Source organism: Leptodactylus fuscus, chromosome 1 (assembly GCF_031893055.1).
Source record: "Leptodactylus fuscus isolate aLepFus1 chromosome 1, aLepFus1.hap2, whole genome shotgun sequence".
Classification (NCBI taxonomy): Eukaryota; Metazoa; Chordata; class Amphibia; order Anura; family Leptodactylidae; genus Leptodactylus; species Leptodactylus fuscus.
The window spans coordinates 335475348-335499337 of record NC_134265.1 but is presented as its reverse complement, the minus strand read 5'-3'; the positions used below and the strand labels follow the sequence as shown (position 1 = coordinate 335499337).

The 23990-nt window shown below is 43.0% G+C and overlaps 1 protein-coding gene across 4 annotated transcripts in view; it reads left to right on the top strand.

Annotated features, from left to right (window-relative positions):
* ST3GAL5 (ST3 beta-galactoside alpha-2,3-sialyltransferase 5) overlaps positions 1 to 23990 on the top strand; it is a 57661-nt gene that overhangs the window by 1272 nt on the left and 32399 nt on the right. Inside the window, exons 1-2 of one of the 4 annotated variants that reach the window (XM_075261179.1) lie at positions 18017 to 18230; positions 19408 to 19535. In XM_075261179.1, coding sequence (XP_075117280.1) covers positions 19492 to 19535 — 44 coding nt within the window. In that variant the 5' untranslated portion in view covers positions 18017 to 18230; positions 19408 to 19491. Of the gene's footprint in view, positions 1 to 18016; positions 18231 to 18290; positions 18556 to 19208; positions 19321 to 19407; positions 19536 to 23990 lie in introns of those variants that run through there. The other 3 variants (XM_075261197.1, XM_075261204.1, XM_075261188.1) reach the window with 3 other exon arrangements.

Here is a 23990-nt window from a genome sequence, read left to right as displayed (position 1 = left end):
TAAGAATCTATTATAGACATGAGGATTGGATACAATGTAACAAGTCCATGGTAATAATGTCACCAGCTACTAATACTAAGGTAACATTTCCATAGACTCCTTCCTGTGCAAATATCATCCGCTAGGATTTAACTTGACTCGGGTCATCGAGTGAGTGGGACATTTGTGTAGACTTTTACATAGTTGTGTTACTGTATCTTTGACATTTAGCAGAGCTGTGTTTGTAATGTGGCACAGCTGTAATATCTCAGCCTTGTGTAGGACTGCAGAGACAATCACAGGATAGGTTATGAATGTGTTATAGGAAAGGGACCCCCAACAATAGTGAGAGCGGAGACCCCATGCGGGGTGGAGAGGTGGGCACACATAGGCGCAGTTATTTCCCTTGTCATCTATAAGAGTTTTCATTGATCAAAAACTTTTTTTTTTCGTCTTTGCGCTCATGATCCACATTGACATTGTTTTTCGGTTAAGGCCCCCACATAGCGAATCACAACTAAAAAAACGGTGTAAAAAAAATAGATACAGCAAAAACGGGCTGCTTTATGTCCCCAAGCATGTGCTTTGGAGTTTTTACAGCTTTTTTTTCTTCCGCTATTAAATACATAGGGAAAATGCACGCAATTCCGTAGCAAAAATGCAGCCTTTCCGTAGTGTGGGGATGAGATTAAACAAAACCTCACACACTTTGAAATGCTGCGTTTTTCCCCCCACTGCAGACAAAAACTCTACGCTGTAACTTTTTGACTCCAGAATTCGGAAATTCAGGGCTTGATTTTTTATTTTTTTTTTCAGTTTAAAAATGCATATTCCCTGTTTGCATTGTTCACACGCGCACATTGGCTTTATTTATTTTATCATATTTCTCCAGTATTACAGAAACGATACAGGAAAACCTGACAATATAGAACAAACACTAAGGCCTGGTTCACATCTGCATTCGGTACTCTGTTGGGAATACTGAACGCATTGACAAGTGGTGAGCAATGAAAGCAGACGCACCCCGTAGACTATAATGGGGTCAGTGTGTCATGTGGAGAGGAAGGTAATTCATGATCTACTTTCCTCTCTACATGACTCGTGCGGATACCGTGCGGAAAGCACACAGACCCCATTACAGTGTATGGGGTCCGTTGATTAAAAGTCACCATTAACCCCTTCCCGACATTCGCCGTAATAGTACGGCGCTGCAGGGAAGGGCTTCCCGCAAACCGCCGTACTATTACTGCGGATGCATGGTGCGCACACAGAAACTGTGTGCGCACCATGCACAGCGGGTGTCAGCCGTAATACACGGCTGACAATGCCCCGTAACACCCGCGGTCAGAACCGGGTCCGATCACGGGTGTTAACCCCTGAGATGCCGGTGATCAACATGACCACCGGCACCTCCGGGGTTACAGTGTCATATGGTGCCGATCGGCACCCCCCGCGCCGGTTTCGGGGGGTGCCGGTGTTCGTAGGGGGCAGCCCGGGGTCTGATCAGTGACCCCGGGTCTGCCCCTTCACTTACCCCGTCCTTGCGCCTGGCCGATCCTGCCGTAAATGAAGCTGTCAGCCTGTGCATCTACACATGCTGACAGCTTCCTATACAATGCAATACACGTGTAACACGTGTATTGCAGCGTATCTCTATTGAAGCAGTGATCAGCCGATCACTGCTTCAATCCCCCATGGGGACAGAAAAAAAAAAGTGAAAAAAAAGTAAAAATAAAAAAGTTTAAATAAGTTTAAAATAAATTATAAATAAATAAAGCCCCAAAAATCCCTTTTTCCCCATATAAAATGTTTTATGTAAAATAAAGAAAAATAGAAAAAAACATTACATATTTGGTATCGCCGCGTCCGTAATAACCTGAACAATAAAATTAAAACATTATTTAACCCGAACGGCGAATGTCGTAAAAAAAAAAACGTAGAAAACCGCACAAAATAATGATTATTCACCACCTTTCCCTTACAAAATGTTCAATAAAAAGTAATCAAATGGTCAGATGAAAACCAAAATGGTACCAATAAAAAGAAGAGGTCTTCCCGCAAAAAATAAGCCCTCAACCAGCTCTGTCTAGCGAAAAATAAAAACGTTATGCCTTTCAGAAGATGGCGATGCAAAAACAATAGATTTTTTTCCCTAAATTGAATTCTATTCTGCACAAATAGCAACGCATTAAAAAATAATATAAATGAGGTATCGCCGTAACTGTACTGACCCGCAGAATAAAAGTAACATGTTACTTATGCTGTACGCTGCATAAAAAAAAAAATGCTAAAAAGCAATGCCAGAATTGATGTTTCCTTTTACATCCCACCCAGAAAGAGTTAATAAAATGTAGTCAATAAGTTACAGGCCCAAAAACGGTGGCATTGAGAAGCTCATCTAATACCGCAAACACCAAGCCCTCATATGGCCACATTGCCAGAAAATAAGAATAAAAATCTACCTTGTACAATGTGAAGACAAAAACCCCAAAAGTCGCCAAATCATTAGGACATAAGTGGCTGCGACTAGAAGGAAATGTGTAAGCGGTGCGAGCGTTTTCAGGGGACCCCCCATATTTAGAGCGAGAAGACACCAGCGCTGATCCCCCAGAATGCCCCTCTTCCCCGTCCGTGTCATAGGAGCTAGTGGGAAAATAGAATGGGATTTGGTGTACCCAATTTACTCCGCACAGCTTACATATTCACTTCGGGGTTACTAATGCTACTACATGACTTGATAAATTCTTTGAGGGGGGCAGTTTTCAAAATGGGGTCACTTTCTAGAGGTTTCCACTGTTTTGACTCCTCAAGGACTTTGTAAATGCGACATGGTTCCTGAAACTGATCACAGCCAGATCTGCCCTCTAAAAGCTCTTTGGCGCGCCTTCCCTCCTGCGTCTCGCTGTGCGTCCATATATTAGTTTACACCCACAAGTGGGGTACTATGGTAGTCGGGAGAACTTGCACAACAAATTGTGGGATGCGTTTTCTCCTTTAAGCCCTTGTGAATGTGCAAATTCTAGGGCTAAACGAAAATATTAGTAAAATAAATTCAAATTTGAAAATTTCACCTCCATTTTGTATTAATTCCTGTTAAGCACTTATAGGGTTAAATTACTAGGTATATGTTGTTTTGGCTTATTTAAGGGGTGCAGTTTTGAAAATGGGGTGATTTATGGGGGGCTTTAATACAAGGGTCTTTCAAAACGCTTTCATAACTGGATTAGGCCCTTTAAAAAATGGGTTTTGGAAATTTCTTGAAAATTTTGAATATTGTTGTTTCACTTGTAAATCTTATAATGTCCGTAAAAATTAAAAGGGTGACTAAAGTTTGATGCCGACATAAAGCAGAGATCTGGGACATGAGATTTATGATATAATTTTGGCGGTCTGACTATCTGTATGTAATGCACATCATTTCAAACTTTATAAAATGCATATTTTTCAAAATTTCCACCAAATTTCCAATTTTTTTTATAATTAAACACAAAACATATCAACCAAAATTTACCACTAACATGAAGTACAATGTGTTACGAAAAAAAATCTTAAAATCACTTTGGTAAGTTAAAGCGTTCCAAAGTTATTGCCACATAAAGTGACACATGTCAGTTTTGAAAAATCGAGCTTAATCAGGAAGTCAAAAAGTGCCATCGGCGGGAAGGGGTTAAAATTGATTTTAATGGTCACTGTGTAATGCTTCATTTTTCCTGTAGAGGCGCTGTAGGGAGAATTGAATACTTGCTGCTGGGTTCACCCAGAGGATACAATTATCTGACGGAGGTCTAAAGCTGGCCAAGCAACCAGAGAAAGTAATTGTCACCAATATTGAATATTAGGCGAAGAGTTTATATGGTTTCCAATGAAATTAATCCTGTTATTGGCTATTTAGGGACAGGAACTGATGCGTGCGATCTGCACACAGCGCTGCAGTATATGTCGGTGCTATAAATGCACTATATAATTAGTCTGTCTCTACCCCCGGCCAGTAATAGGATTCTCGCCTCTTTACAGTGCTCCTCTTGTATTCCCTAGCCTTAGGCTCACATAATATTGGGCCAGTTTGATGTGACCTCCAGCATGTGATATCCACATGTTGTGTGCCTGGGATCAGGAGGTCCATGACTTGCACTGACCTCGGCCTCCATTCTAAACACAGCAGGATGCGCCTGACTGCATGTCACTATATGGTAGACTTTTATGTTTGTGTAGTGGTTTAGTGCAGACACACAGTATACGCCTGCAGGTGCTCTCTGGTCGCTGCACTTAATCCCTACATGCTTTTACAAATAGAAGAGCATTCCCCATGTCACAGATCTCTGTCTGGTGTATGTCTCTTTAAGATCAAAGCATTGCTCGAATACGAATATGTAAATCCAGCCTAGTACTGGCCATAGGGTGCAGGTCATTGTAATAAATCCCACTATTTCTGGGTCATTTGCCTTTGGCTCACTTACAAGAATTCCTTGAGGATTAAGTCCCATCCAACTTTTCATCCCCTGAAGGTATGTGGTGCTAGATATGTCCCTGCCTTAATGGATATATACTATTACTCTAAGGTGTATCTCTAAGTTAACCTTATAGGATTTGACGCGCAGCCCAAGGCGTGCTCTGAAGTCTACTCATTGGCACATGACTTACTGCCCGAGGCTAGTATATTCTAAGACACCTCTAGTAGGCTGAACAGGCCCTACAGGATACATAACTTGGGAAACTCCGCTCTCTGTTTGCATGGTCAGGTATTGTATACAAAACTGTCTATTGTGAATGACGGAAGCATTTTACAAATAGCAAAATGCCTTTTTTTCTATTCTGAATGTTACTCCTATCATGCTTCAGGGTGAGCGCCATTGTTATAGTTTCTTGTTCTGGGCTGAAGGATAGGTATATAGAGTTCAGAAAGGTCTAAAAATGTACATATTCATTTACAAGTCCAGGTAGTCGGCTATTAGAATACTGTCCCATACTTACTAAAATACACTATAATTCTGCCATCAATGCTTCAGAATACAACTACTATAATACTGCTCCTATGTACAAGAATATAACTACTATAATACTGCTCCTATGTACAAGAATATAACTACTATAATACTACTCCTATGTACAAGAATATAACTACTATAATACTACTCCTATGTACAATAATAGAACTACTATAATACTACTCCTATGTACAAGAATAGAACTACTATAATACTGCCCCTATGTACAAGAATATAACTACTATAATACTACTCCTATGTACAAGAATATAACTACTATAATACTGCTCCTATGTAGAAAAATATAACTACTATAATACTACTCCTATGTACAATAATATAACTACTATAATACTACTCCTATGTACAAGAATATAACTACTATAATACTACTCCTATGTACAAGAATAGAACTACTATAATACTGCCCCTATGTACAAGAATATAACTACTATAATACTACTCCTATGTACAAGAATATAACTACTATAATACTGCTCCTATGTAGAAAAATATAACTACTATAATACTACTCCTATGTACAATAATATAACTACTATAATACTACTCCTATGTACAAGAATATAACTACTATAATACACCTATGTACAAGAATATAACTACTATAATACTGCTCCTATGTACAAGAATATAACTACTATAATACTGCTCCTATGTACAATAATATAACTACCATAATATTACTCCTACGTACAAGAATATAACTAATATAATACTACTAGAGATGAGCGAACACTAAAATGTTCGAGGTTCGAAATTCGATTCGAACAGCCGCTCACCGTTCGAGTGTTCGAACGGGTTTCGAACCCCATTATAGTCTATGGGGAACATATACTCGTTAAGGGGGAAACCCAAATCCGTGTCTGGAGGGTCACCAAGTCCACTATGACACCCCAGGAAATGATACCAACACCCTGAAATGACACTGGGGAAGCATGTCTGGGGGCATAAAAGTCACTTTATTTCATGGAAATCCCTGTCAGCTTGCGATTTTCGCAAGCTAACTTTTCCCCATAGGAATGCATTGGCCAGCGCTGATTGGCCAGAGTACGGAATTCGACCAATCACCGCTGGCTCTGCTGGAGGAGGCGGAGTCTAAGATCGCTCCACACCAGTCTCCATTCAGGTCCGACCTTAGACTCCGCCTCCTCCGGCAGAGCCAGCGCTGATTGGCTGAAGGCTGGCCAATGCATTCCTATTGGTAGCAGTGCTGAGCCAGTTCTGCTCAACTACACCGTGTGCCGGTCAGCCCATCTGATGTAGCAGAGCCGAGGGTGCACTAGAACCCTTATGCACACTTGGCTCTGCTACATCAGATGTAGCAGAGCCGAGTGTGCAGACTCGGCTCTGCTATATCAGATGGGCTGACCGGCACACGGTGTAGTTGAGCAGAACTGGCTCAGCACTGCTACCAATAGGAATGCATTGGCCAGCCTTCGGCCAATCAGCGCTGGCTCTGCCGGAGGAGGCGGAGTCTAAGGTCGGACCTGAATGGAGACTGGTGTGGAGCGATCTTAGACTCCGCCTCCTCCAGCAGAGCCAGCGGTGATTGGTTGAATTCCGTACTCTGGCCAATCAGCGCTGGCCAATGCATTCCTATGGGAAAAAGTTTATGTACAAAAATTACAATTACACACCCGATAGAGCCCCAAAAAGTTATTTTTAATAACATTCCTACCTAAATAAAGGTTATCCCTAGCTATCCCTGCCTGTACAGCTATCCCTGTCTCTTAGTCACAAAGTTCACATTCTCATATGACCCGGATTTGAAATCCACTATTCGTCTAAAATGGAGGTCACCTGATTTCGGCAGCCAATGACTTTTTCCGATTTTTTCCGATGCCTCCAGTGTCGTAGTTCCTGTCCCACCTCCCCTGCGCTGTTATTGGTGCAAAAAAAGCGCCAGGGAAGGTGGGAGGGGAATCAAATTTTTTTGGAGTTTGCCACGTGATGTTCGATTCGAATCGAACACATTGAACAGCCCGATATCCGATCGAACATGTGTTCGATAGAACACTGTTTGCTCATCTCTAAATACTACCACTATGTACAAGAATATAACTACTATAATACAGCCCCTATCTACAAGAATATAACTACTATAATATTACTCCTATGTACAAGAATATAACTACTATAATACTTCCCCCTATGTACAAGAATATAACTACTCTAATATTACTCCTATGTACAAGAATATAACTACTATAATACTTCCCCCTATGTACAAGTATATAACTACTATAATACTGCCTCCTATGTACAAGAATATAACTAGTATAATACTGCCCCTATGTACAAGAATATAACTACTATAATACCGCTCCTATGTACAAGAATATAACTACTATAATACCACTCCTATGTACAAGAATATAACTACCATAATACTGCTCCTATATACAAGAATATAACTACTATAATACTGCTCCTATGTACAAGAATATAACTACTATAATACTGCTCCTATGTACAAGAATATAACTACTATAATACTGCTCCTATGTACAAGAATATAACTACTCTAATATTACTCCTATGTACAAGAATATAACTACTATAATACTGCCTCCTATGTACAAGAATATAACTACTATAATACTACGTCCTATGTACAAGAATATAACTACTATAATACTGCTCCTATGTACAAGAATATAACTACTATAATACTGCTCCTATGTACAAGAATATAACTACTATAATACTGCTCCTATGTACAAGAATATAACTACTATAATACTGCCCCTATGTACAAGAATATAACTACTATAATACTACGTCCTATGTACTAGAATATAACTACTATAATACTGCTCCTATGTACAAGAATATAACTACTATAATACTACTCCTATGTACAAGAATATAACTACTTTAATACTGCTCCTATGTACAAGAATATAACTACTATAATACTAAGTCCTATGTACAAGAATATAACTACTATAATACTGCTCCTATGTACAAGAATATAACTACTATAATACTGCTCCTATGTACAAGAATATAACTACTATAATACTGCTCCTATGTACAAGAATATAACTACTATAATACTGCTCCTATGTACAAGAATATAACTACTATAATACTGCCTATGTCTGTGTTCCCTATCCACTTGCACACTCAGCTCGGCCAAGCAGTTTATCCCCCTGTAGGGAATGGTTTACTATTCAGAAGGATCTAGTCTGAGTCTTTGACCTCAGTGATACATTAACCATTACACAACCATATGTAGCTGTCACACATAGGCTGTTTGCTGATGAAGGGATGGCGGCACGAGAGACTACTGATGTTTGTAGCTGGTTTGCTTGTTCAGCATACAGCTGTTCCTTCTGATCTCCTTGGCCTTATCTAGCATGCCTGTATTGTGATGTGGGAGAGTGAAGTACATTTTATCACATATCAAACCACCAACCTTGTGGAAATCCATCATTCTGACCCTTTGTTTTGTGCCTGACAATTTCCTTCAGAAGAAAGTCCAGGACGCTATATAAATGTAAGATGATCCACTGGGTCTTCAAAATCATCAATGAAACCATACGTCTTGGGTTGGGTCTACACATGAGTTTTTTAGCCACTTCTATTTGCTGTACTCACTTGATTTGCAATGACTGGTTTCAATGAAAGGTTTTGGGCAAGGATAAGCCACCAGTGTGTCATCTGCTAGACTCCCAATTTGGAAACCCCACAATCTAATATGTATGTGAACAGCCAGGCGTGGCTGACTATTACTAACCTTGATATTTCTGTGCATATAGGAACTTTCAATAAGGAAGGGGAGAGGTGTCCACAAGACCCCCATCTGGTACCACTTATAATCGAAGATGAAATGTACTTAAAAAAAAATCCAATTTTAGAATTGGAATGGATGAAATCTAGATTTTTGGATAATTGTGTTTCCCAGAAACGTTTGGAGACCATAGGTGATCTATTGTGAGTGCTTTTGATGCTTGTGGCCATACAGAGGTGTAAGATGAGTCTCGTGGCCATACAGAGCACATAAGATGGTGATACACATTAGAAGATTGTTGGTCAACCCTCCTACAAGTTTTGGCAAGACCCACCAAACATCTAATGGCGGTATATGGATATTAGAACTCTGAAGGCAGATGTTGGCAAGGGAAGAAGGATGGAACAAGGTGGACTTCAGCATGTCCAGTCTTAGACTATATTTTGTTTTGGGGGGTGAAAGGGATTTTTCATGTTGGAGGGGGGAATCTTTGATCCTAATGACCTATCCCTCGGTATGAACACCCGACCCTACAATGATCAGCTGTTCTGGGCAGTTTCTGGTTCTGAAACTTATACAGAGGACAGAGCTGGAACTAGAAAGCTCTGTCCACTCTATAGCGGCAGTGGCTGCTGTTCTCCGGCACCCCTGCTCTACAGTGGACGGAGCCTTCTGTTTCTGACTCCGTTTTGGTTCCGGCACCAGAGGTGGCCTGCACTAGAAGATTGTTCTAGAGTCCATGTGTCAGACGGCTACCGATCTGATACCGAAGAGAAGATGGGAACAAGTTCGGGAATAATTTAAAACGATTTTCTAATTGAGTGGGTTTTTAATGGGGAAAAAAACCACTTTTCTGTAATTGAAGCTTTCTTCTCGGAAAATGTACTCTTGTGGTTATTCCAGGAAAACCTGCATTGGTTGTGCTGAGCTTCCTAATACTGTTGTAACAATCCGAGAATCAACGTATAGTGCAAGGGTTTCCAGTGCTATAATTTTAATGGCCTATCTGGTATTATCTTCATACAAGTGAATGAGACAGAGGAAACGTCACCAGTAAATGTATGGCGCTGTGTCTAAACATCGCCTTAGCCCCTTCGATCAACTGATTTGGCAGAGGTCTGAGGAGGTGAAACGCCTTCAAGGTGCATGAGGACACCCATTAGTCATTAGAACGAAAGACACGTGGGTTTCCATGCACCATACCCCTTCAGCTTTTAATGCTGAGGTCTTCTAGAGTGATCAATATCTGGTCATGGAGAGACTACAATCACTAGAATGGGGTTGTACCAAATTATGAAGTTATCCCCCGTCGATAGGTGGGACTTCCACCAATCCCAAGAACAGGAGTGGAAGACCAAGAACGCACCCTATATGGGAGCACCATAGCTCAATAGGGGATATCTCGGCTTGACCCCTATAGTATCTACAAACATGAAGGTGGCTGTTTTTGTTGGTGCCATACTGTACTATGATTGAAGCCACAGAGCGAAGAGAGATAACTGACCCATTCGAGACCCTTGTCCTAGTGGTTGGAGGGAGCACAACTGCAATAGTACGGCATGGTCATTGCACAGTATATGGAGGCATCTGCTTCTGGCTCCTTACATTGTACAAATATGAGATGATTGGTTTCTGGGTGTTGGACCCTCACCAATCTGATATTGATGACTTAAGCCATTATTATGTATTCATGGACAATCTGCACCCCCCTCCCATATATGTAGGGTTAATCAACGCAGTGGTATACGGTAGGCTACATATTACATTACAGCTTTGTTCTGTATAATTACCCGTATTGAGACAGAAAAGCTATGCTTTAAAGATTAAAAAACAGCAAGTTGTGACTGGTGATGTGTGAATGGAAAGTGCTTAGTTGTGGAAAGTGCATGTTATGTAGGATGTGGAGCAGATCTGGAGCTGGCAGAGCAGACATTGCTGAGCCTTGCTGATTTCTGCACCTTATCTTCATAGATGGGTATATTCTGTTCTCCATGATCCTGGGACGCCAAGCCATCTGTATGTACTAGATAAGATTACACAAGTCCATATGTGTAGCAAACCACCAAGGAGATGTGTAATGCTGCATACCCATGATAAGTCGGCCAAAATTTCAGCCAACTGAATGAGTGTGATTTTTTTTTTTTTTTTTTTTTTTTTTTTTTTTATGGCGAACAGAGAACTTTTGTGAACAAAAATGTGGTTGACCAGGTTGGAAATCTTCATCTGTGATGGGTCGAAGCTACATGTGTATGGCTGATATTACCCTATATAAATGTCACATGATGGGTGGAGGGCTCTGCTACAGATTTGTCCACCACCCTTTCCACCATAAAGGTGCATGCTTGCTTCAGTCAAGGGTGATCTGCTTTGTACCAAGAGAGGGAATAAAGTCCAGATTACTTTACTGGAGCCGTATCTCTTAATAATTGGATCCATCGTGTCCTTACCTGACGTCATCTCACGGAGGAGAGTTAGGAGACGCCACGCTCATAAAATTTTCCCCTGGTCTGCCCAAATTGGTAAGTTCAGAAGAATGTGGCTCAAGGACAGTAGAGGTCTCCAAGTCCAAGGTAGAAGGCTTTTCTTAGGGTATGTTCTCATGTTGGAAATGGAAGAGGACTTTGAAGTGAACTTCTGCCTCAAATTCATCTTCCATTTCCACTCCAACTTTTCCCCATTAATTAGTCTCCGATGAATGGGGATAGTCAGCACAATGTCACGTGTCTAGTGTTCTCCATCTGAATCCATCACAGAAGGAGGAGGACACTTGTTTTTTCACCGCTCTGCTTTGATCTCTACTTCCCATTGAAAACAATGCGAGGCAGATTCAGGATGGAATTTGATTTTGATGTGCCAAAATCTGTGCCAAATTCCACCATGAGAACAGGACCTTAAAGGTGAAAATCGTAAATTAAAATTTTTCTAGTTTTATTCATAAATGGTTTCTTTAGGGTCGGCTGAATGTTATATGAAAAGAACAGTTTGCTTTTTATTCCTATCCCAGAGACACTTGTCAATAGGCTGTACATGGATCACTAATGACTATGAAGTCTTCCTTCTTTCTTCTGTTCCTTAGCTGCTATGGACTCCTAGTATATCTTCTCTTCTCAGTTTATGTGTGTCTCCTTCTGTAATATATTACTGTGTATTATCCTGTATCTGTATTACTTTGCTGCTGTAACATACTGAAATTTCCCCACTGTGGGACTATTAAAGGATTATCTTATCTTTTCTTAATCTGGAGGTCCCAAGCCCTCACCGTGCAGTCGAGATTGTTGGTCGAGCATGTACATAGACTGTCCCAGTGAAAGTCTATTAAACTGACAGACAGAGGAGTGCGGTGCTTGGCAGTTTCTTTCTACCCCATAGGTATTAATAATGTGACCAGTCAGTGACCACATGACATAGGAATGTATGGCTTCTCGTAAGTTCCGGCATAGAGCCAAGGGTTTACAGTATTGAAGTTTCCAATTGTTAGCCTGTCTTCACCAGGAAGGGTGCATAATCCCTAATATTGTGCTCTGTATAGTGAGATTGTATATTAAAGGTGTTGTCCGGGAGAACTTTTGTTTGCTGAATGATCAGCAAGGAATAAGTAAGTAAATAACAGTGATCCTCACATCGACCAACCCCTAGCTGCTGCTGTGCCAATAGTCACCAGGTCCTGTATGTTCCTTGCTTCCTCGGCCACTGCTTGCACCAGATTTGCTGTTTCTTGGGTGTCCAGCAGGACAAAGAGAGTGATGGTGTCTAGCAGGTGATCATCATGGGTATAGATCTATTATTTATTTCATTATGCCAGGAAGACCATTGAACTGTATTTATTTCCCTTTTTTTAATGTTAGTGTGTAAAGGGGGGGGGGGGGTTGGTGAATGTTTTTGTAATAGATTGCATTGACCGATTTTTAATAGAAAAAAAGCTCCAAAGTTATCCCTAGCAAGGCTCTGTGTGCTGCCAGGGAGAGTCCATAGACACTGAGCAGCAACCAGTCACATCACCTCTCTCTTGCTATGGGCAACAAAGACAGGTTTTCCTTTAAGACCTATTAATAGATCTGCCCCATTGTGTACAGAATTCCCCTGGCAGCACTTTGCGTTTCTAGGGAGAACTTAAGAGCCTGTGTTCTATTGAAAGGAAGTAAAATAGGTTAATAAAATATATTCCAAAAATGTCCAACAAAACTCTCCCTACACAATAGTAAAAAAAAGTGAATTGGCGCATAGACCCTTGTAAATGAATGACTATATCCCAATGTCCAGGACAATCTAACGTAAGACACAGAGTAAGTGGAGGATATAGAGCCTGCTTTCTGCAGTGACAGTAATAATAGGTATTAAATGGTCTAGTGGACATGATGGGGACCTATTCCCTATGGGACTTGAGGTAGTTGACTTTCACACCTTACTATATTGTTTATTACAGCCTGGCTGAAGAACATGAGCCATGGGGTGAAAGGAAATGAGGGATAGTTCACACATACTGCACGCAGGAACCCATTTTCAGTATTAAAAAAAAAAAAAAAGCTTCCCCCAGTCCGGACCATCATTTATCGGCAGAGAATAGCTACAAGAGCCGCACATACTTTGGAGGACTCAACACATCCATGTATTACACAGACAGCTACTTGATTGAAATTGTGTAATACTTTGATTCTACTGTTGGGGTTTTTGGTCCAGTGCTGCAGCCTCTTCATAGTTTACCAGGCACAGCGCCATCCTTTTGTAGTGGCTATACCACGTAGTGCAGCTTACTGTGTTACTGTGTAGTACAGCACAGCCACTGTACAATTGTGCCTGTTAATAAGACTGCAGTGCATGACCTCTTCAACCAGCAGATTGTGGGGTGCCAGGATTCAGGCCCCCACCAATCCTAAGTATGGGTCATGAGTTGCAAAGTTCCCAAAGAGCACTAGAGTCTCTCCATCTTCTTGCAGGGTATTAATTGCTCACTCCTGTTTATTACAGGAGTCATTTCCACCGGGCACCTTATATAGGAGAATTTCTCTAATTGACTTACAGTAAGTGTCGGAAAGAAAGGGAACCGCAAGCGATGCTGGAAAACAGATCTAAGAAGGTTTCTGTCTCTACAACCGAGAAATGATAATGTGAACATCTTCACTCTGCAACATGTAATACCGGCCATAGGACATAGACAATTGTAACACATGCCACTATTTTTAGGCAGTTTGCCTTGAATATAATAGCTACAGGCTCAGTTATAAGGATTCCTGGGGGAACCAAGATTGGATTAGGTTGGATTCTATCCCATCTAACTTTTCATTGCCTGCAGGTAAGTGGTACTAGATATCTCCTTGCCTTAATGGATATATACTATGACTGTATACTATGACTGAGCTGTGTATTACTAGATTAACCCTACAGGTCAGGGAGTGCAGCACAAGGCGAGCCTGCGGCTATTATGGTCTAAGAATCCTCTAGTACGGTGAACAGGCCTCACAAGATACATAACCATCTTGGGGAATCTCTACTCTCTATTTACATGACCATGTATTATATTATTATATGTATTTTACAGACAGAATAACAATAGCCGAATACCATTATCTCTCATCTGAATGTTACTCCCGTCACTCCTTTGGATGAGCACCGTTGTTAAATTCTCTTTGTGTAGGTCCTGCTGCTGACCTTGTTCCTCACACCGTGCCTGTGATTATTCCGGCATCTCAGCAGCTCGCTGGGACACCATATAATGAGCGTATTGTTGGCGTCGATAATTCGCCTGCTCCTGCCTTTCGGCAGCTGTGAAGCTGGCCTGCCGCTGAACTCATTCCTTGCGCTGTGCCCATGATTGTTTCAGCATCTCAGCTGGGACGCCATATAATGAGGGTGTTGTTGGCACAAAACTCCTTCTCCCAGTGCTGGAAAAATTCAGTTCTGTCCACATTGCAAAACCAAGTTGCACACAGCAAATGTCCCTGTTTCTAAATTGAGAGATTTTTGTCATCCGGCAGTCGGTGACAGTAGACCACTGCTTCCCCTTCTCTTGCAACCATCATAGATCTTTATGTGTCACTGTCTTATGCGGCAGACAAGCTTTGGGCCCCTTATAGATAAGACGCTGTATACTTCTACCTCTGCATCCTCTGTAATAATGGCTGCCCAGTTTGTTGGACATTTGGCTAATGCTTCGATGTATTATATTCATGTGAATCCATCTGGTGCCAGTAGGTGAGTGTGCATACGGGAGTAGGTGACTGAAGCTTCCCCCTCCCCCACATGCTATATACCATTTATATTACTGTTGTTTATTACACAGTCTAGATCAGTGGCTCCCAACCAGGAGTACATTTATGCCCTGCAATGCCTCGGTCTATACCACTGGCTCCCACACCAAGGATGAATGTCTGTGCACTGCCACGGATGTCATCCTTACTTTACAAGTGCAATGAGCACTTCTATCAGTACTGAAGGGGGCGCTCAACGCAGTTACTGCCATCCTGAGGAGCTTCAGATGTCACCGCGCTGCTCCCCTCTCTGCCGGCCCAGGGGACACTGTAGGAGCCATTATATGTGCTGAGCCTTTTCTTTCTATTTCCTCTTTATATGTGGTGGTTATTATTTTATATATAGAGGCACTATGGGAGTCATTATACTACATGGGGGCTTTGTGGGGGCCATTTTATTATGTGTAGGTCACTGGAGGTCATTATATTATGAGAGGACACTGAGGGGACCATTATGTTGGCACTGAGGAGGACATTCTACTGAGTGTGGGTGCCATTATACTACATGTTGGGGCACTGAGGGGAGTATTATGGGAGTTATTATATTACATAGGGGCAGTGGGGGGACCATTATATGTGAGTGCACTGAAGGGACTGTTTAGGGCACTGAGGGAGACATTATATTACATATAGGGGCACTGAGGGAGTCATTTCGTAACTGAGACTCCAAATGAAGTCTTATTTTGATAACATTTACGAGATCCTTTAGAGGTGCTCAGTTGGGATGTTTTCTTACTATTGGGTGCTTGAAAAGTTAAGAGCCAGTAGTGTAGGACCCCTCGGGTCCCTCAGGTGACAGGGCTTGGGTGTTACCTCTACTACACCCTTGCCTTTGCCCTGTAACATTACTCTATACAGGTATACTGTTCTAGTCACCGCCGGTCTCGTCCACTCAGTTACCTGAAGAAGTGACTTTACACGGGGGAAGTTCCCAGTGAGCCAAACCTAAAGCTTAAACCTTGAGTATCGAGATGAATATGTAAGGTGTGGTATGTGATGGCGGCGTGTCTATGAGTCTGGTATTACAGGATCTTTTGCATGGGGCCAACTGAAAGAAAGTATAAAAATATATGGATTCATTATTTGGGGGATTATTGCTGGGCTGTGCGGGATAAAAATAGGGCTCCACTTTCTATCCCAATAAATAGCACCGCTCTTGTTCATGCAGTTCAGTCCCATTCAAGTGAATGCTGCAATGCCAGGCACACGCTCGGGACGCGATTGGCGCTGTTTTTGGAGTAAAGTAGACCTCCTCTCTTAATCTTATACAACTTTTATTTTTTCTTATATTCCACAAATGTGACCTCATTGCACTTCAGGGGTGCAGAAATGTATTTTGCAGTGGAGCCCTTGTACAGGGTAACCTCAGTTGCCCCTATGTTATGAGTAGTCAGCTTGACAATAGACTGCCAGAATACACTGGTGCAACCTGAGCTGTCACGAAGAGGAAGGTGTGCCACAATGCTTGCCGAGTCATATGCCGTCAGGTGTAACGTGTGCGTTGTATGGATATGGCAAAAACATGTGGGATTACATTGTACGGATATGATAGAGATGTTTGTGACAAGATTGTATGGATATAAAAAAATGAGATTTGATTACCTGAATGTAAGGGCAGAATTGAGCGCCATATGGCTTCCATTGATGGTTGATGCCGGAGACGTTTCTCCTCCAGTTTACATAAGGAGACTTGTAAGGCATCTTCGTGCTCTCAAGTACAGATTAAAGCCCTAATGCCATGAACAATACCGAGCTCCTGACTGTGTGCCAGATTCCCAGAACAGAGCTGTACTGTTGTGCGCAGACATTTGTATATGAAGCTACTTTGTACCCGCGTCCAACTGGGTCACAGAGGGCAGAACAGCAAATCTTGTTTGCAGTTACAAAGGAGGTATCTTGCTATGGCTGGACAACCCCTTTAGGAGTACATGTACACAAGCAAGGTCACGTACGGATTTTCGGTGCTGATTTCAATCCGTCAGCATTAAAGTCCATGGGAAATAGTATATCTGATGTAGATGATGCAGATTTTGTTCTGTATGGTCTGGATCTATGGTATGGATTGTAAAGTCTGCAGCATTTCAATGTATTTCTTATTTTACAACATGCATGCAAAAAAGAAATGGCTTCAAAATCTACGTGCCAAAATCCACACCAAAATCTGCATGTACTTGTATGAAAATCCGCACAAAAATCCACACAATGCGTATACATACTGATATATGTAACTCCTGACTATGTGCATGAACCTTAAAGGGGCTGTCCAAGAATAGCTATTGACTGGCCATCCTTAGGATCATCAGATTAGGGCCGTTGAAGAGGGTGCGATCCGGGTTTGAGCCGAATATCCCAAACTGTTTGGTTTTTGAGCTAAACCCCAGCGTATAATAATTTCACTTCCGGCTCTATCCAAACTTGTATATCCTGACACAAATCTGGACCCGCGCCATCCAAACCCGAAAAGAGTCTTAGTTCACCTATCTCTAGTGGCCATCCTGCACTTGGCACCCCCACTGATCAGCTGTTGCAGCCTCGAGAATACAGTGCCAGGAGCAGATGGGTCCCAGACTATACGGTGGCCAGGCCTCGCTATTACTATTCTGCTTCCATCCACTTAAATCATTGTGTGAACTTGCCCCAACTGGTCAGACCTGGGAAAGACCCAAGTAACCTATAATGACTGCCCTATTGGTTCTCACCCAACTTTCCCTGAAACAGATATAAAAAAAAAAATGAGCAAAGGGATGCCTTTCTGTACTAGGGAAAGCTGAGTCGTATCATATTGGGTCAGACCCTGCGTGAAGATTGTATGTTCATCACTTGTTTATGGGGATTCAGGACTGGGTGCTGGAGCTGATGTACAACGCCATGGAATATGTTGGCGCTATACAAGCAACGGAACTCTATCTAGCTGTGCCAGACATCCGAGCAGAGTCACAGCTGGCCAAGCAGTAACACAAGCCCATAGCAGAATGTGAGCGGTGGTCCTGCCTCCAGCACCGGCCTCTCTCCACCTCCCCTCTCCTCTTACAATCATCTGATCCTTCTCATGACTCTTACACAGCAGAATACATGTGGAGCGAGGCGGAGCGCCGCCACATAGCTCCCAGCAAATATGCAGTAGCCACAGCTAGGTGAATTCTGACACTTCTCAACATGGAGAAATGTTCAGCCCGGACAACGTGTGATTGTCTCCATCCATCCCAGAAATTCTACACCCCGACTCCTTCAAAGAGCGCGGATCATGGCATGGTAGCGGATAAGGTAACGCGTTTTGGCACCAGCGTCTTGGATTTCTATTTTTGATTCCTCGCATAAGGATTTGTAAAGTGGCTGCTGTCTAGTTCATCACAGTGGGGCTGATATGACGGATGTTTTATTCATACTGTGCCCTTATTACAACATTTCCCAGTCCTGGGAGGTCGCCGTATTACTTCTTCCAGTCCTGCACTGCAGCGTCTTGAGGATTTGGAAAGTCATGTATTCCAGAAAGTTCATGGTCAATGCTGAGCGTGCTAATGAGGTTAAATATGGATGTGTGGAAATGGGATGTAGCAGAGCTGAGTGTGTTGAGCTGAGCGCGGCTAGGGTGAGTGGTTGGGGCTTTGCAGGACGGAGTGTAACTATGTTGACTTAGTCGCAGATTAAGTTGTCTTTCATGTTAAGAATAGTTCTACACGCTGTGTTATTTTTACCATCTAAAAGACCGACCTTGCAGTGGAAGCCATGAGACCCTTAAGGGCTTATTCACATGACAGGGCAGTCTAGTATCGGGATATCACATGGCTCTTTAAATGTAATGGATCTATTCACACGACTGTAGGATCTGGTGGGCACTGATGGTGCGGTGCAGAAAACGTGGTGATCCCTTTGACTTATAGTGGTGTCCATTGGTTTCCATTATAGCATTAAGTTTTACGCAATTCTGCGCCATTTTCTTCATGAGATGTGACAGCATCTGCAAGAAAGGCAGATAGATAGGTACAAATTAAGGTGGAACTTTCTTCCCCGGGGACATGTTGGTTTCACTGGTTGTTCGCTACTATTTTTCGTGCCCAGAATATTCGAAGTGGTTTCCTCTGTATAGCGGAAAACCACGATGCAGCTGCGATGGCCGAGGCGGAAGTCGACGTTTCGTGTTAGCAGAGTTCAATACCAGTAGTAGAGAGAAGTTTGCCAGTGCCAAGTGACCACCTCGCCTCTGCTACTTCAGGATTTCTTGGTTTATTGTTGGGGTGTCTAAAGAATCCACCATAAGCGGCTACAGCTTCCTGAATGTGACTTTACTTGTACCCACAAGCAGGGACAATGAGCTAAAGGCGCAGGTCACCTAGTTAACCCCTTCGTACCCCCGGTATAAGAATCTCCTGCCTATACCGTCATTGGATGATTCTCCCCAAGGTTACATCTCATATTTATCCCTAACTTGTGTCGCCTGCAGGTCTGCCGTGTAAGCGTAGAAGAAGGTCTGTCCTCCGTGTAGCGCCCTCTAACCTGCCTGTGATGTCCATCAGAGGGCCAGAAGATGAAAAGGCCGACCTGTAAATGTTGCTTCAGATTCTTTTTCAGGTCAGTACTTTGCAACTTCTCTTGCAAAATTTTCTTGAGCGTATAATTGTATTAAGCTCCTTGGGGATGGACAACGCGGGGTTAATGCTACATCTCTTCCCTCTATCACTGATGTTCCCGTATGCTGGTTGCTATAGCTATAAGCCTACCGAACGCCTGCAGCGGTGAATTGTGTAACCCGTGGCAAGGTGGTGTCAGGAGTTTATATCCTTAAAGGGGCAATAAATCTAGAATTGGATGAGAAATTAATAAAGTTCTGCAAGCCCTAGAAATAGACAACAATTGGCCGTCCTGGACCCCCTAGACTGTGCCGGGAGAGAAGGGGTTTAGTGTTTGCTTGGTCTTTGTTGTTGATAGATTACTGGAGGAGGTTTCTGATTCAGAAGGTCGCCTCTCAGCCGAAATCAAGATAGCCTTAGTTCTATTCTCCATATCTACCAATCTCAAGGTCAATCTCGGGATCACGTGGGGATTTTTTGGTATGGATTTCAATATGGAAAATCTACACAAGTCAACAAGATTATTTATGTAATGTACAGCATGTGAATTTATATCACACACAGAAATTGAACTTTGCAAATGTTAACTTTTTTAATTTTTTTTTTTTTAGTTTGGATTTAAAAAAAACTGCATCAAAATCCAAGCCAGTGCCATTTTCCGAATGTATAGATGTGGATTTTGGTGCAGATACTTTGCATGTAAATCCTGATTGTGTGCATGTATCCTTGAATAAAATCCCTTTAGCTTTGAATCGGTTCACATCTGCGCATGGGTTTCTATTCCCATTTTTTCTTGAGTGTGTTACTCAACTATACTAGAGGTCACACAGCCACCATAGCCTTGCTATGTATACATGTATGCCTTAGAGTAACTGCGTAATAAGTTCTGCAACGTTTGGAAACTTTTTGTTTTTGGATTTAGCTTTCTTCTTCTATAGACTTGTAGCAGATTTAAACTGAACGTCTGTAATTTTTCAGTGACGTTTCCTTGGTTTTTGTTGTCCTCTGCGATAAGATTTCATGCTGCAACAACTTATTCAGGTTAGCCATTGTAGTAAACTATCAGAACAGGGGAGACATTTGTGCGGCCGTGTTTAGTAGGACTGGGTTTTACAGCCTCTGTATGTGCACCGTAATGCTGCCATTTATTGCTGGAAGGCAGAGATCTTGAAATGGTGAAAAATTGAAGCACAAGCTATCTTAGGAAGTTGCAGAATTTCTCTTTTCTGGTTGTTTGACACATTTGCAGTAAACAGGGACAGATTCAGCGTAATCTCTTGTAGACTCAGCTCTTTCCATAGGTGAAATGTGCGAGCGTTGCAGGACTCCTGAAACCTGCTTATTTGTAAGCACAGAGCTTGCATTTCTTGTCTAGTTGCCTTGCAATGTAAGATACTGTCAATATCTTGAAAGCAATGACACACACAATATCATGCCTGCAGGGCGCAGTCTGGAGGCTGATTGTCATGCAGTGTTGTAATTATTAGAAATGTGGTTTGACCCCTTCTTCAGGGTGGAGAATACAGTCCAGTGAGGAGTCCCATAAAGACATATGAGCAGCCCCTTTAAATTCTTATTTTACATAGACATACTGCAAGGCATAAATATAGACTACTTAAGATAGAAGTCCAATCCATCGCCTTCTCATTTAATGCCTTCTACAGTAAGTGTAAATACTAGTTGCATATCCCATGTATCTGCCGTCTCATTGAGTTATTTTCAGGGGTGAAAGAATAACTCTGAGCCTTGGATACTGGTGAGTGGCATCTGTGACCCTGCAGGACCTGGCATATCCATGCATTACATGAATGGACCATTGATTCAAAGCGCAATGCTTCAGGTGGTCCAGCAGGTTAAACTTAACCAAAAAGGATTTTCCATAGTGGGCAACCCCTTTAGCCTGCAGGGTGATACATAGTTGCATATGTTGTCCATTGACTTCTGTTGTAAAGTAGCAAACGCCCTGTGCTAAACTGCTTCTGCTCTGACACATGATTTAATAGATGTCCTCTTAGGAGATAATCCCCCCCCCCCCAGGTGTCTGGAAGCAACTTACTCCCTTCTCCCTGTTCAGAACACATGCATGCTTGGACAAGCTGAGCATGCATACTGCTCTGTTGTTCTTCGAGCTCCCATGGAAGTGAATGGAGCATGCTGGGAGTTGTAGTTTCACAGCAGCTGGAGAGCCAAAGGTGGCTGATCCCCCCCCCCCAAACAACTATTGCAGATGCGTGTCCAGCTTTAGCCCCTTCTAATATCATATAACAAGAGCAACTTCCAGAAAGCAAAACTAGTTGAGCAGCGCCTTGGAGCATGCAGTATAACTGGATGGATGACCTTGATCTTGTGATTTTCCCACTTTCTCATCTGCACTGCTGAGAAGTGGCGATAAAATTGTGCAAAAGATACATGACTGCTTTGGGCCACATAAACTTCTCATGAGTGTCATTTAATAGACATGAGCGAACACTAAAATGTTCGAGGTTCGAAATTCGAATCGAACAGCCGCTCAATGTTCGTGTGTTCGAATGGGTTTCGAACCCCATTATAGTCTATGGGGAACAGATACTCGTTAAGGGGGAAACCCAAATCCGTGTCTGGAGGGTCACCAAGTCCACTATGACACCCCAGGAAATGATGCCAACACCTCTGGAATGACACTGGGACAGCAGGGGAAGCATGTCTGGGGGCATCTAACACACCAAAGACCCTCTATTACCCCAACATCACAGCCTAACAACTACACACTTTCCACATTCAAAAAAACCTCTATCAAAGTGGGAAAATACCTGGAAACCTTCTTTACTCCCCAAATGGATGGACACAAACCCCAATTTAAGCTCAACAAACAGTAACAACCACCCCTTTAAATCACGTTCCCCATGACAACCACAAATGGAATAGGCAATGGGAAATCCAAAAGCCCTCACCCTTAACTGTCATTTTGAGTGTGTGTGTGTGTGTGTGTGTGTGTGTGTGTGTGTGTGTGTGTGTGCGTGATGTGGTAAGACCTTCCAAAATTCACTTTTCTAGCCCTTAACATGAGCCCTTCCAAACAAAGTTACATGACCTTAAGCTGAGCTACCAGCAGAGATTGAGGCCCTTGGCATGAGTAGAGCCTTGCACCAGCAGTGTTTTTGGCACTTAGGGTGAGTTGAGCCTTGTACCAGCGTGTGTCCCTTAACATCAGGCGGGCCCTAAGTTCTGCGCTTTGCACAAAAGTTCCACATTAACTAGGCTGAATGGTACAAAGATTAGTAGGCCCGAGAACCAGGAACAGGTCTTGCAATGGCTGTCGGATAACGCTTAAAGCACATTGTCCACCAGCCAGGCAGCCTCTACCTCCTCTTACCCAACAGTCTTGTTCTCCTTCCACCCAAAATTCCCAATCTTCCCAGAACAATAACCCCAACTGTCCCTGCTCCCCAGAGCTGTTCTCCCTTCCTTTGACTGTACCGCAACCTGCCCCTCCATTTCGCGATTCCACGGACCTAACAGACGAGTATCTGTGTCCAGATGCTCAAACACTAGAGTCTCCTCCATTCCATCTCCGGTCGATTTGGTGGCGGATGACCAGCAACCCACCCTCATCGACGACGATGAGACGCAGTTGCTGTCAGGGCAGCCAGTTGACATGCGCATTGTGCAGGAGGAGGAGGCGAGACAGGAGTTGGAAGAGGAGGTGGTGGACGACGAGGACACCGACCCCACCTGGACAAGGCAGATGTCAAGCTGGGAAAGTAGTGTGGATGTTGAGGCAGGTGCAGCACCAAAAAGGGTAGCTAGAGGCAGAGACATGTCCAGAGGCAGAGGTCAGCTGCTTTGCCGAAGCCAGGCCAGACCCGGAATGTCCGAAGATGTTCCCTTTTGTACCCAGCCCAGAAAAACTCCCCCATCGAGGGCACGTTTCTTGAAGGTGTAGAGTTTTTTCAAGGAATGCGCCGAGGACAGATATAGTGTCGTCTACACAATTTGCCTCTCGAAATCGAGTAGGGGCCCTGAGAAGAGCAACCTGTCCACCACTTCAATGCACCGTCATTTGGAATCCAAGCAATGGAATCAGTGGCAGGCAGCAACGGCAGGACAAACGTCGCCCGCCGTTCATGCCACTGCCTCTGCTCACAGTGCTGGCGATGCACTCCAGAGGACGAGCCAGGACATCACTTCATCTGCCTCCGCCACTTTGTTGACTTCTCCCTCATCCTCCCCTGTTTCTGTCTTATCTCCTTCTCCTGCACCATCAAAGGCACCATCAGGCGCTTCTTTACAACAACCCACCATCTCTCAGACATTGGAGCGCCGGCAGAAATACACCGCTAACCACCCACCCACGCAAGCCTAGAACGCCAACATCGCTAAACTGCTGGCCCAGGAGAGGTTGGCGTTCCGGCTTGTTGAAACTCCCGCCTTCCCGGACCTGATGGCAACTGTGGCACCTCACTATGCCGTCCCTAGC